This window comes from Stegodyphus dumicola, chromosome 5 (genome assembly GCF_044657685.1).
Source record: "Stegodyphus dumicola isolate Sdum_Otavi_A_Nest chromosome 5, ASM4465768v1".
Classification (NCBI taxonomy): domain Eukaryota; kingdom Metazoa; phylum Arthropoda; class Arachnida; order Araneae; family Eresidae; genus Stegodyphus; species Stegodyphus dumicola.
Window position 1 is genome coordinate 172,474,928 of NC_140772.1, and position 13,579 is coordinate 172,488,506.

Genomic DNA, 13,579 nt, shown 5'->3' on the forward strand with positions numbered 1-13,579 from the left:
ATCTCTTCATCCAATACAGTTTCAACTGCGTGTCTTTGTACACTTTCATACTTCTGCTCTGTTCTTTGTCTTCGATATCAATTTCCCCATTCTAAACTTTTGAAACTGCTCACAATAACTTCTCTCACTTAAGGAAGCTCTACCATATGCTTCTACAAGCAATCGATGTGCCTCAGCTGCAGATTTCTTCAAATTAAAGAAGTACTAAGTGAAAAATTCCCATAAATGATGCTCATTTGAGTCAAAAACTTGACACTTTTGCATGAAAAAAAATATATGATGTTGATATAAAATCTCTAATATTTTAATGCTTTGTTGTTAGCAGATGTCCAGCCTTACGATATGATGTTTTATATCAGACGGTTTTAACCATAAATTACTGGTGGTGCCATTTTTTTCAAATGGTGGAGACTTATTTGAACTATCAATACATATTATTTAAATTGAGAACTCCTGAAATATTCTGCCACTACTTCATCACAAAGCCACTGCAATGTGCAAGAAATGGAGGAACTTCTATAATATGAATGTTAAATCTTTAGCCTTGATTTCTTTTTGCTGATTTTTGAGAGTTTCACACTTTGACTTTAAATACAATTACATAGCTGCCAACTTGCACGATCTCCTGCTAGGTTATCAAATCTCCTAGTTTTTAATTTTTAACTTTGACAAAGGTAAATACTTCCCAGTAATAAATTAAATTCATTGAATTAATGAAACTTAAATTGTGCAAAACCCAATTCTCCATCCCTGGCAATTCTCAACAAAATATTTCCATTAAATTTTATTTTAACCTATATTTACCACACACATAATTAATTTGCCATACACATAGAACTTATGAAGATTTAGCCAAAGTTTAATCAGTTAATATTTGTATTTAATTTTGTTTCACGTGAAAATACGATACATTATTCATTCATTAAGTTCATTATTCATTAAGTTCATTGATACAACAATACATACATGAATTATTAATTATATTTTTATGATAGTTAAAAGTTCTTGGATAAATAAAAGCTCTCATTCCCTATTCACTATTTTTTCAGTATAAAAGTGTAAAAAAAAATATAAAATCAAATTAGCCAAAAGTACATAAAATTTAGAATATCTAATTAAATATTATATTTTACATCAGAATCACATTTTAAATACCTGATGTTTGTTTAAAATGGCATCAATGTGAAGTGCATAAGTCTCTTGGTTTTTCATATTTCAAGCTGAGCAGCTATGATATTCAATTTAAGGTCCTCCATAACTATGCAAAGTTTGAGTGAAATTAGTGAGAGAAGGTTGTAAGAAGTTGTAAGAGCTCCCATTTTAAGAAGGAAATGATTTTTTTTAGAAATACATACAATATAAAATTGGTTAATAATTGCATAGGAACATTTTCCAATTTCCATTTCACAAAAATTTACATAAGTTCACTTAGTAAAGAAAAGTTTTTACCTGATCCCAAAAGTCTAACTGAATTAGAAGTGTTATTAGAATTTTTTCAATAAGCATTAAAGCTATGTATACAGCACACTGAGACAGCCATGCATTTACATATGGAGGTTTGCCTGAAACAGTTTAAAGAAATTCAAAACTAAATTTAATGGTTGCAAATGTATTTTACTTGGACAGAATACAATATATAGCAAAAATTGTACACTAAAATATTATTAAAAAAAGTCAACAAGAGAGCAAAATCTTCCTTTTATGTTAATAAGAAAATTATGTTCCTTACATTTCTCTCCTCAAAAAGATACAATTTATATGATGAATCACTGTTTTCAAATTATGATACTTGCATATTAAATGGAAAATGAACTATTCAAAAACTGTCTATTGACTGTCAGGTTTTATGGAACAAACTCAAGATGAATTATACTATAATACTAAATGATAATAATAATAATAATAAAAAACACTTTGCATTTGATGAATTCTAGTTCATAAAATTTTAGTTACAAATATGATTTCTCAATTTATAATGATAGTCATGCATTCTTTTTGTTGATGCAGTTGTCTACCCACATTCTGCAACCAGTTGAAAATGTTTTACAAAATCTCCTTTAGCATTTAAACAATCTAATGATTTCTAATTAAGTGATACTGCTTTCATATCTGCAAATATGATGTTCTAATATTATTTTATTGTGTGCAAAAGTTCTATCCACTTTTTAGTCAAAAAAGAAAAAGTGAAGAATATGAAACATAAGGTATGAATGATTTCACATAAGTATCATCATTATATAATGATCTATTGTCATCTGTTTGCAGAAGGACCAAACATTCTTTAATTATCATATACCTGCCTTCCACATCATTGAAAACATTCTGTAATGGAATTAAAAATTCCTTTCTGTGACAGTCATAAAAATAGGTAAATCATAGCTACAAAATTGGGAGAATATGCTGAATGGGTATGTATTTCCAAACAAGTGCTGCAATTTTTCATAACTAATTCAAGGAAAATGAATCAGCATTATCATGATGAAAAATAATGCTTTTGTGATTGATAAGCACTGGCACCTTAAATAACAATTCTGCTTTTATTTCAGCTGTTGGCATTAGAGGTTAGCATTTATTGTTTGTTTAGGTTTGAACACTCCTACCTTTTCTACAACACTAACATTTTTTAATATTGGATGGCTTCTTGATAGTAGCCATAGGTCATAGCAGAAGAGAATTTGAAACAAAATTTGTCAACTGGGCAGAAGAACACAAACTCGAAATGCAGGGACTCATGATAAATTATGGAAAGAGATATAACTGCATTCCAGAAGTAAAAGTTGGAGAGGGGAAAAAACAAAAAATTTTTCAACACTTCAAGTACTTAAATACAGTCATTACAGATGACAGATTTGTCAGGCCTTTGCACATTTCTTGCAGCAAGCAAAGACTACACAAACCATCATATTCTTTTCTCAGAACAACAGCTGCAAAATGAGTGGTTTCTCTCATAAATGCTAAAGATCTGTTATTCTATAGTTGCAGAAAAAGTGTCATTGCATGGAAATTCCATAAGAGTATGATAAACCTATTTAGATCAACATTATAGCCATTTTTTGTTGAGTACCCACTGAGGAAACCTCAAGTTCCCCCATTAGTGCCCTAAATTTGCTGCCTCTCACTTCATTCTGTGATACAAAGAGAATGTGCAGTGGTTTGGATATAGAGATTAAAACACAATAAAACACTATGGAACTGTTACTGTTATACTCTAGCACTTAGAGGAATTTACCATTAGAGTTGAGCTCAAACTACTGGCTGTTCCAAACAATGATCCTTTAGTTACAGAGAACAGGGTACATGCAGTCAATTTTGCAAAATAATAGGGAACAATGCAATTCAGACCTGCTCATAACAAGGCTGTTTCAATAACTCAATCTTTCAAACTGAGACAGTTGCTCTCACAGCAGCAGTAGAATTTTGCATTCAAACAGATTAACCTTTAACTATATATAACAATTCAGCCTCCAGCTTGATGGCCGTATAGGGTCACTGATGCAAAATCCAAACACTAAAACAGATTTACAGATTACTGTTCTCCCTGCTTGGGGTCCATGAGGCTGAAACTCCAGTGGCTTTGTGAATATACTGGAATGTTTAGCAATGAAAGAGTGAATGAAACAGGAAAGCAAACAGCTTCATACTCAAACATAAGAAACCTTTTTCATATAACTTTTAAACTTGCAGGCAGCAAGAAATTGCCAGCTTATGAAACAATGCAATAAGGTTTCAAAGGCAGAAAAGTACATTAAATTAGCACAAAGCTCAAAGTGAGTTAGCCCAATTTCTCACATGTGACATCCACCATGTGGGTTTGTACGTTTGTAGACCTATGATTTGTTGACACAGGACCACTGTGCTACCCACAAAAAGTAGGCACAAGATCATTTCATATGGGGATGATACGAGTGGAGCAAGTGCTCTTGAGGGATAAGTCACACTTTAGGGTACAGCTTGACAATAGGCAGATTCTCATCTGGAGAGAATTATCAGGCACAGAGACTTATGGCTCAGTGATGTAGGGATGAGATACTGAGTGATCCTACCGTGAAACAGAAGAGGTTAAAAGGTAAAATTATAACATTATTATAAATTACACTGTAGAAATCAGAATGAATTCATTTGATGATGCCAGGCCACATCATGCTCAGGTAGTGGACAATTTCCTTTATGACGAAGGAATCCTTTGAATGGCTTGGCCAGAATGTTCTCCAGATATGAAACCATTATAACATGTTTGGGACATTCTGGGGAGAAGGGTTGCAAATTATTTATCACTTCTAGAAACAATTACACAATCTGAAAACTTTCTTTTACAGGAACAGGAAATAATACCTCAGTCCTTCATTGGTAACTTCAATGATTCCATGCCTTGTAGTTTGTGATATTGCTTTTGGTCAGGGAAATCAAACCCTTACTGAAACTCATTTGTAGCCAAGAAAGCACATATTTTTGTTTGTTTGTATAATATGTTTGTTTACTGACACATGTCATCAATAAAATGTAATTATTTCTTGTTTGTTGGATCTTTTCCTTTTCTCATAACTGAAAACATCAATGCATCATATGCCAGTCACCAAAACATTTCATCATCTCCAGTGTATATCCAAAACATAATAATTGTTTTCAGAAGTGCATCTCCTAATTCCACACACACAACAAAAAGCCTCCTCGCAGAGAATGTGCAAGGCTTTTTGGTGTGTGTGTGTGTGTGGTATTGCTTAAAAAAAAAAAAAAAAATAATATGTTTGTTTACTGACACATGTCATCAATAAAATGTAATTATTTCTTGTTTGTTGGATCTTTTCCTTTTCTCATAACTGAAAACATCAATGCATCATATGCCAGTCACCAAAACATTTCATCATCTCCAGTGTATATCCAAAACATAATAATTGTTTTCAGAAGTGCATCTCCTAATTCCACACACACAACAAAAAGCCTCCTCGCAGAGAATGTGCAAGGCTTTTTGGTGTGTGTGTGTGTGTGGTATTGCTTAAAAAAAAAAAAAAAAAAAAAAAAAAAAAAAAAAAAAAAAAAAAAACACCTCAACAGGGAACACAAAGAAACATGAATTAGGTGCAAAGGCAAAGAATGTGAAGCAGGACTTTGCCTGCTTAATATTCTTTGCACAGGCCTTGTTTTCAAATTTACTATATTAAATTTAATTTCTAGCAAAATTTGTGTAAACGTTGAATACTTTCATTAGTATACATAATTTACATTTGTATTCTATAAAATAAATCATAATTTAATCAAGATTTATTTTCAGATTTATTATTTATTTTATACCGCTGGCCATGAAAATTGGAACACCAGGAAGAAATGATCTGACAAATGTCAAAATCACATGAAAGGAAGAAGTTGGGATATGCATATGAATAGTATTTCAATGCATTTAGACAATGCAGGACTTTGACTTTGAAGACTTTTGAAGTTTGACTTTGAAGACTTTTGAAGCACTGCATAGAAGAAAAATTGTGTAGTGAATTTCTCATTCGGAAAGTGCTTTATAAGGTTGGCGTTTGCTCAGAATATCATGTTATGCTTGAATAAGAGGAGGAAATGCTTACCAGCAAGTTTCGATAGAGGGAGGATCATTGTCTATTGAAAATGTAGATTATCATTTCTTGATATCGCCGGCCGCACTGGCTGACATCCAACACTGGCATGCAAATATGGAAATCAATGGATTGGTGAGGGTCATACTGAATGGCATGCGGGATCTCAATGACCCCCATAACTAATGCCAGAGAGGACAGGCATATTGTGAGGTCAGCCCTGCAAAACCATACCACCACATCATGAACCATTAGACAGGAAATGGGCATGTTTGCAGTACACCCAGTATCAGCTCATAAAGTGCGCTGACATTTGCAGCAACATGGACTTTCAGCAGGGTGGCCATTACTTTGGCTTCCCTTGACAATGCAGCACAGAGAGAGATGGTGACTCTGGTGTGCCAAATGACAAAGCTGGGTACAGGAGTGGCACAATGTCGCCTTTTCAAAAGAGTCCCAGTTCTACGTGCAGTATTCTGACGGCCATATATGTGTCCGGAGTTTCAGGAGACCACACGTTGACTGCTTGCATTCAATATCGGCATAGAGGCCCTGCACCTAGTGTGATAGTTTGGGAATTCATTGGATACACGATGCGCACATCTCTAGTTTGGATTGATGCTAATTTGAATGCAGATGGGTATATTTCTAATATCTTATGTCCCTTGGTTGTACCCTATTTTTGAGGCCCCCAAATTTTATGTTCCAACAAAATAATGCAAGATCACATGTTGCACGTCGTGTTCTGACCTTCCTCGATACACAGGATATTCAATTGCTGCACGGTCTCTAAATCTGTCACCCTTTGAAAACATCTGGTCATAGATTGCTGAGAGACTGGCCCGCCACCCCTCTCCAGCTAATACCATTGAGGAAGTGTGGTGCAGACTTAAAGCAGCATGGAATGAGTTGCCCATTTCTGTCATCCAAGCCCAGTTTGACTCCATGCCTAATGGGGTAAGGGCCATTTTAGCTGTCAGAGGTGGCAACTGTTTCTATTAATTTCACAGCCCTGTTAAACCTCCAAAATGCTAACAAATTTAATCATTTTGTCTTTATGCCATACTGTTTACATGCAATAAATATCTTTATTGTATTTGCTTTCCTTAATGGTGCCGCAATGCAGTGTATATTATTCTAAAAACTGATTTTTATAAAAGCATATTCTAAGGCATGAAATATATAAATACTTAGATTATAAAAATGCGTTACATATTTGAACTCTCAAATACAGTAAATTTGAAATATGTAATAAAAATATATGTAATTTTCAAAGTGATTTAAATAAAAAAAGTTTAGCATTCAGAAGGTTAAATCAAATTCCTATCTTTGAAATACAACAGACTATCTAAATATTTCTCTGACAACTTAACAATTTTTTAAAATGTAGATGCGCAAAATTTGTGTTTCTGCATTATAGTGGCCATTGTGAAAGAAAACTGTCAGCTTTGCAGTAAATTGGGAAACTAATCACGGACAGAAAACCAATTTTGAGTAAGATCTAATGTAAACAACATAACTATTCCAGTCAGCAACCATTGCACATATTTTTAAATACTTCTTATCTCATTTCAAAGATAGGGTTCTTCTTCCCTACAGTGCTTTTATAAATTGTTAAGAGTCACAGAGCAGATTTCCAATATAAGTATCTTTGTTTTGCAACTTTCAGCACTGGATCTCCAAATACTTTCATTACTGTCATATAGGTACACTGTGCTAACAAAAAAAAGGGGGGGGCAGTTTTATATCTCCCATTTTACCGGGCTGATTGACGAACTTCAAATTGCGTTCTTCATGTCTCGAAAACGCGATTTAGGATATATATTAGATTTATATATAGCTCTATTCTAACATAGTTATTCTGACACAAAATCAGACTTTTTCTGAAAGCACATACCAATTTTTTTCCATATTTCGATTCTACGACTCAAATTATGCCTAAATATGAAATTTTATCAAATTTGGTGCGAAATTTACAGATAAATTCACAAATTTATGTTGGCAATTTTTGTTTTCAGATTGCGCCAAGAATAGTTCACTTGGCCAACTTCTTAATATATGGCAACCTATTTTCTTTTCCTGTGAGCGGAGAAAAAGTCACAATCGTTCCTTTTTTTCAAATAATATTCTTTATATTATATTTATAATTGTTATTATTTTATGTATTTTTTTCTTTTTTGAATTTCATTTTAATTGTTTAAGTTGCATGGTTTCTTTCAAATAACTGTTTTAAAAATTTCTATTTAACCATTCCAACAGTGTAGTTTAAATAAAAGGTGCATCGTTTATTTTTTAAAAATAGTTTTCTTTATAATTTTTTGTCATACCGTCTTTTTTTGAAAATAAGACATCCTCCGAAAATAAGCCCTATTGTGATTTTCGGAACTTTTTGTAAAATAAGACATCCTCCGAAAATAAGCCCTTTCGTGATTTTCGGAACTTTTTGTAAAATAAGACATCCCCCGAAAATAATCCCTAGTTAAAATAGTGTGACAAAAAGAATTCGTTAAAGAAAGTTGGTTGATTTTATGCTGCCACCACTGTTGAGGGGTCAGAATAGAGGTTTACTAGTTTGGGATTCAGCCAGTACTCACCGCGCTAAAGACATGAAAAACTTTCTTGCTGAGAGGAAGATTAATCTAATAATGATTTCGACAGGAATGACTGGTTACCTCCAGACACTTGACATTGCAATAAACAAGCCATTCAAGGATCATTTGTGGATGGAAATCAATGAATATATTGAAAACAGAATGGTGAGAAATCATCGAGGTAATTTTGTAAAATCAGACTTACAAGAAGTTGTGAATTGGGTAAAAAATTCATGGGACAAAATAACTGATAATGATGTTTCCAATGCACTACGAACAGGCTACTTAGACAAGAAGTATTCATTTAACAATAGCTATATTGCAAGACATGAGGGATTCGGACCAATGATTCAACAGGAAATGGATTTGGAAGAAAATCAAAATATAATTCAGAATTTTATTTGACGATGTTCCAGAAGAAGATGACATGACTGCAATTGAATAAATTTAAATTCGTGTATTCTGTGTAAAATAAATATTAAATAAAAATATCTAAATATACTTTTATTTTTGCCCTTCCCCGAAAATAAGCCCTAGCGCATATTTTGGACCAAAAAAGAAAGTAAGACAGTATCTTATTTTCAGAAAAAGACGGTAGTTATTATTTTATGTAATTTTAAAATTTTAAGACTTTTATTTTAATTGCTTGAGGTAAAGAGCTGAGCAATAAAGTCACTGAACACTGGTAGTTTGCTCCGGAGTTCGAATTCCGGCGAGCAGGCTGGTTGAATGGGCGTTTTCATGGTTTTTCTCATTGTAATGTGTATGCCACCTGGTTTCCCTTACATAGTTCTTCACGAAGGCATCCGTCCTTTTAGGCAGATAGCTTTACTTTGCTGTAGCTTAATAATCCAATTCAATCCATTGCATCAGTATTTGGTCAGAGCTTTTATCAGTCTTTAGAAGCAAAGCATTTTAAAGGCATGAGATGAAAGGAAAGACTGGTTTCATCAAGAGGGAAAATGTTTTTCGGCGACATAGACATACATCACTGGTTAAATTCCTGAATATTCAAATAATTCGACTATGAAATCATGGGATTCTCCATTTATGAAGTTCTATAACTTAATTTAAGTTTATGCAAACATATAGTCAAAAACCATTCACTCTTCACTTTAATCTGCAATGATATCATTTTTTGTCTTTTCCATTAGCACAAGCTCAACTGATGGTATTTACTAATGTAGCATCCAAGTGTTTTCTCTTTAAACACCCAATTCCTTGAAGTATTCTGAAAGTATATTCAAAAGTGTCCAACTTTTCGAAACACCTTGGTATTTGACAGCCAAATTCGCCTTCAAATTTCTGTTTATTTTTCTTCTTTCCTTCTATATTTATTTTCAGTGCTCACCACAGGAAAATTACGATTTTTCGATTGTTACGCTTCCATAAATTTTGCATTCTTGTCAATTTTTTAAAAAATATCAACTACATCAAATGTGTTTCAGTTAAAGACAGCTTTTCATTTTCTAGGCATTTTAACTTTAAATAAAGTTTAAAACAAAGTCCAAATTATAAATATTTTAATTAAAAGAATTTTTGCTAAATGACAAAGATATAAAACAGTCTAGCAGTGTTTATTCTGTAGCACTGAGTAATCTGATTATTATATCAGCTACAAACAATCTAAATCATATTACAGATCATGTTTTTTATATAGTCTATAAGAGAGAAAATTAATTTCCTGAAGACATTCTCCTGAAGAGGATTAATGTAAAACTTTATACTCGTATATATGATTTTTAAAGCTGGGACATGACCCACACTGTCAATGTCCTGTTTGCTAAAAAACATTGTGAAAATAAACATCAAACAAACTTTCTCAGTTTTAGACAGTTAAATTTAAATGCAGTCAAAGTAAAGTAGCAGATAATAACACGGCAATTTTAAAAATTTACTTTTACAAAAAAAAAAAGGAAGAAAGAAATTTTAAAAAAGAGTAAAATTTGAATAATAATATTATCTATAATTAAAAAAAATAGCTTTTCATATAGTATTAATAAATATTTATTATGCATCATCGAGGGAAAATATTTCAAAATTTGTGTATATCTTAGAAAATTTTGAATAAAAAAATCTATTTTTTTGCAGGTATGCTTAGAATTACACCTACTTTAAGATGCTAGTAAAAATTTTATAGGTTATAACTCAAAAACTTTTTCAAAAAATTTATAAAAATTATTTAAAAACAGAAATTTAAAAAATAAAACACAAAAAAGTGGGTGAATTTTTTTTGGAATGAACCTAAATTTCAAAATATGAAAGGAAAAATAAAAACAAATTAACAAAAAAAGAGATATTCATAAATACAGTCAAAAGTCGTTAATACGGACTCGCCGGGACTTCGGCGATTCCGGATTATTGATTTTTCCGGATTATAGAGCATCAGTTTAAATCTGGTAAGATGGCATGTAGAAATTATAAAATTAAAAATATGAAACCGTAATTTATGAAATAAAGAACAATTATGATCTAAAAGATATCAAAATTTACCAAAAAAAAAAAAAAAAAGCTTAATATTTATTTGTTTATTAAACATTTCTTTCAATGTAAGTTGTTTAAGTTGCTTCGTTTTATGTGATAATACTTTCTCTTTAATTCTATAAACAGACATAATTTCTTGTTTAGTTACAAAGTTCTGCTGTTCAAGTCTTATAATTGCTGTGTCGAGAATACCGACTAATTTGTCAATCGAAATTTTTTCGTTTTCGAAGAAAGTGACCTCTATGTCACTTTCTTCTTTATCGGAAGCGAATTATAATGACGAGGAATTTGATTTAAATCATATCAAAGACGGAGTACATCGAGAGAAATACTACATTTAGTAAGGAATTATAAGCCAAATAAAATAAAAACATCTGCCCTGAAGATAAGGATAGTGCTGACAGATCAACTTCCAATTCATTGCGCACCGCGGCATCCCCCCCACCCGCCACAGAGCAGCGTGAATTTGATAAACAGATTTCGGAATGGTTAGAGAAACGAAGGATATGCCTTTATCCATTTTTTGCAGCAATTCCACTTTTTGTTTAATGGACTTCGAAACATACTTTTGCTTTGTAGATCCTTTACATATTAGTAAATATATATTGGAAATTCTATTTGACATAATTGAAAGTTCAAGCTTACTTTTATAAAATTGCTCTAACAGTCTGCAAAAAATAATAAACCGGATCGAATTCGAAGATTAAGGAACAACGCAATCTGCAACATTAACTGAATTAGATAATTTTAGCTTAGCTTATGCCGTCCGTTATACATTAAACGCGCATGCGTAAACATAATATGCGCATGCGCACACGCATATTCGCAGCCGTAAAGGTCTTACGAGCATGTGTCAACATGACGCATGAGCAGAAAGTTTGTAGCTTTGAGGTTCGGATTATAGATCATTCCGGATTATGGGTGACCGAATTAACGACTTTTGACTGTATATGCCAAATTCAATTAACATTGAGGAGCTAAAATTTTGAGAGCTGATTTTTTAAAAACTACTTTTACGAGTTTTACAAAACTTGGCAGTCCGGAATAATTTGAGTCAAAGAATCTAAATAGGTAATAAAATTGGTATGTTATTTAAGAAAAAGTCCGATTTTGTGTCAAAATACCTATGCTAGAGTGATGCTATATATAAATCTAATATACATCCCAAGTCGCGCTTTCGAGACATGAAGAATGCAATTTGAATTTTGTTGATCGGCCCAGTAGAACGAGAGATATAGAACTGTCCCATTTTTTTTCCGCAGTGTACATTTTATTGTTGTTGCTACACATTCCACTATGAAGGAGAAGTTTTTCTCTTGAAAGAAAACTGTGAATACCTTAGCAACTTATGACATTAACCTGCACATAGAACTTGTGCTAGACATATGGAGCCAAAACAAACAAAAAAAAAAAAAAAAAAAAAAAAAAAACCCTTTGGAAGCCATATTAACAGCTATATGCAAGAAATAACTGTTAAGTGAGAAACAACATGCAAGCAATAATTAGGAGAATAATTTTGTTACATTTTAGTTCTTTAATATTTCTGTTACTTCTGTGCATTTTTTCCATACTGCACAATTTGTATTTTGCAGTTTTCTTTCATAATGGCCGTTATAATGCAAAATTAAGAAAACAAGCTTTAAAAAGCATGACAAACAGTATTTCATTAAGGAATTTTTTAAAAAATTGTGATTAACACAAATTAGAAGCTGGCAAAATGAAATTATTTTTAGAAATAAGTGGAAAACTAGTGAAGTTATAATGAAAATAAATGGAAAATTACTTGATGACTTTTTACAAAATTTAGTATTTATGCATAATTTGACACATGAATCAAATTATGCAAAAATATTATACATCATTTCAGGGAATAAAACGAGTGTCGAAAACAAATGTTATTGAAAGCTGATACACAAACCTTATAATAATATATATCCAATATATTTATATATATATATAAAGTACAAAGTCCGTAATCCAGACTCGTGAAGACTTCGGCGATTCCGGATTAGGGGTTTTTCTGGGTTATAGATCATCAATTTAAATCTGGTAAGATGGCATGCAAAAATTATACGATTAAAAATATGAAACCATAAACTTATGAAATAAAGAGCAATTATGATCTAAAGGGTATCAAAATTTACAAAAAGAAAAAAAGCTTAATATTTATTTGTTTACTTTATTAAACATTTCTTTCAATGAAAGTTGTTTATGTTGCTTTTTTTTTTTTGTGCTAATACTTTTGCTTTAATTCTATAAACAGGCATAATTTCTTGTTCAGTTACAAAGCTGCACTGTTCAAGTCCTATAATTGCTGAGTCAAGAATACCGACTAACTTGTCAATCGAAATTTTTTCGTTTTCAATAACCTCTCTGTCACTTTCTTCAATATTGGAAGCAGTACTTTCTGGATCTAGAACCATACTACAGATTTCGCCATCCATTAATTGATTGATGATTGGGGCACTATCATCGCAATGAAAAACTTCTCTTATATCATCTTCATTTTTTATCGCTTCTCCACATTCCTTAACAAAATCCAATAACTGGAGAATTTTACCTTTAGTTTGTGATGTCCAAAAACCTTCAAATTCACGGCTACCATCTTCATCATCGTCACCATGAAATATGGTAGCTGGCCACAAATTATGTCAAGCATTTTTTAATGTATCTGGAGACACATACTCCCACGATCTTGAGATGCTCCACACAGCAGACTTTATGCTAAAAATTTCAAAAAGTCTTGCCATTGTTCAAGAAATTTAACATAAATTTTAAAAATGCTACTTTATATTTGCATTACATCATATGCACTATTCCCATATCTATAGGCTGAATGATAGACATACAATTTGGAAGAATAATACGGATACATTATCTTTCACTAAAACTTTAAGTGAAGTATGTGCCGAACAGTTGTCAACAATCAGGACTATTTTTGAGTCA

The 13,579-nt window shown here is 32.0% G+C and overlaps 1 protein-coding gene across 1 annotated transcript in view; it reads right to left on the reverse strand.

The window, feature by feature from the left end:
• The window catches only part of LOC118199453 (store-operated calcium entry regulator STIMATE-like), a 95,998-nt gene that overhangs the window by 36,894 nt on the left and 45,525 nt on the right, over positions 1–13,579 (reverse strand). Inside the window, exon 5 of the mRNA XM_035371322.2 lies at positions 1,450–1,562. Within this exon, the coding sequence (XP_035227213.1) occupies positions 1,450–1,562 (113 nt within the window). The remainder of the gene's footprint in view (positions 1–1,449; positions 1,563–13,579) is intronic.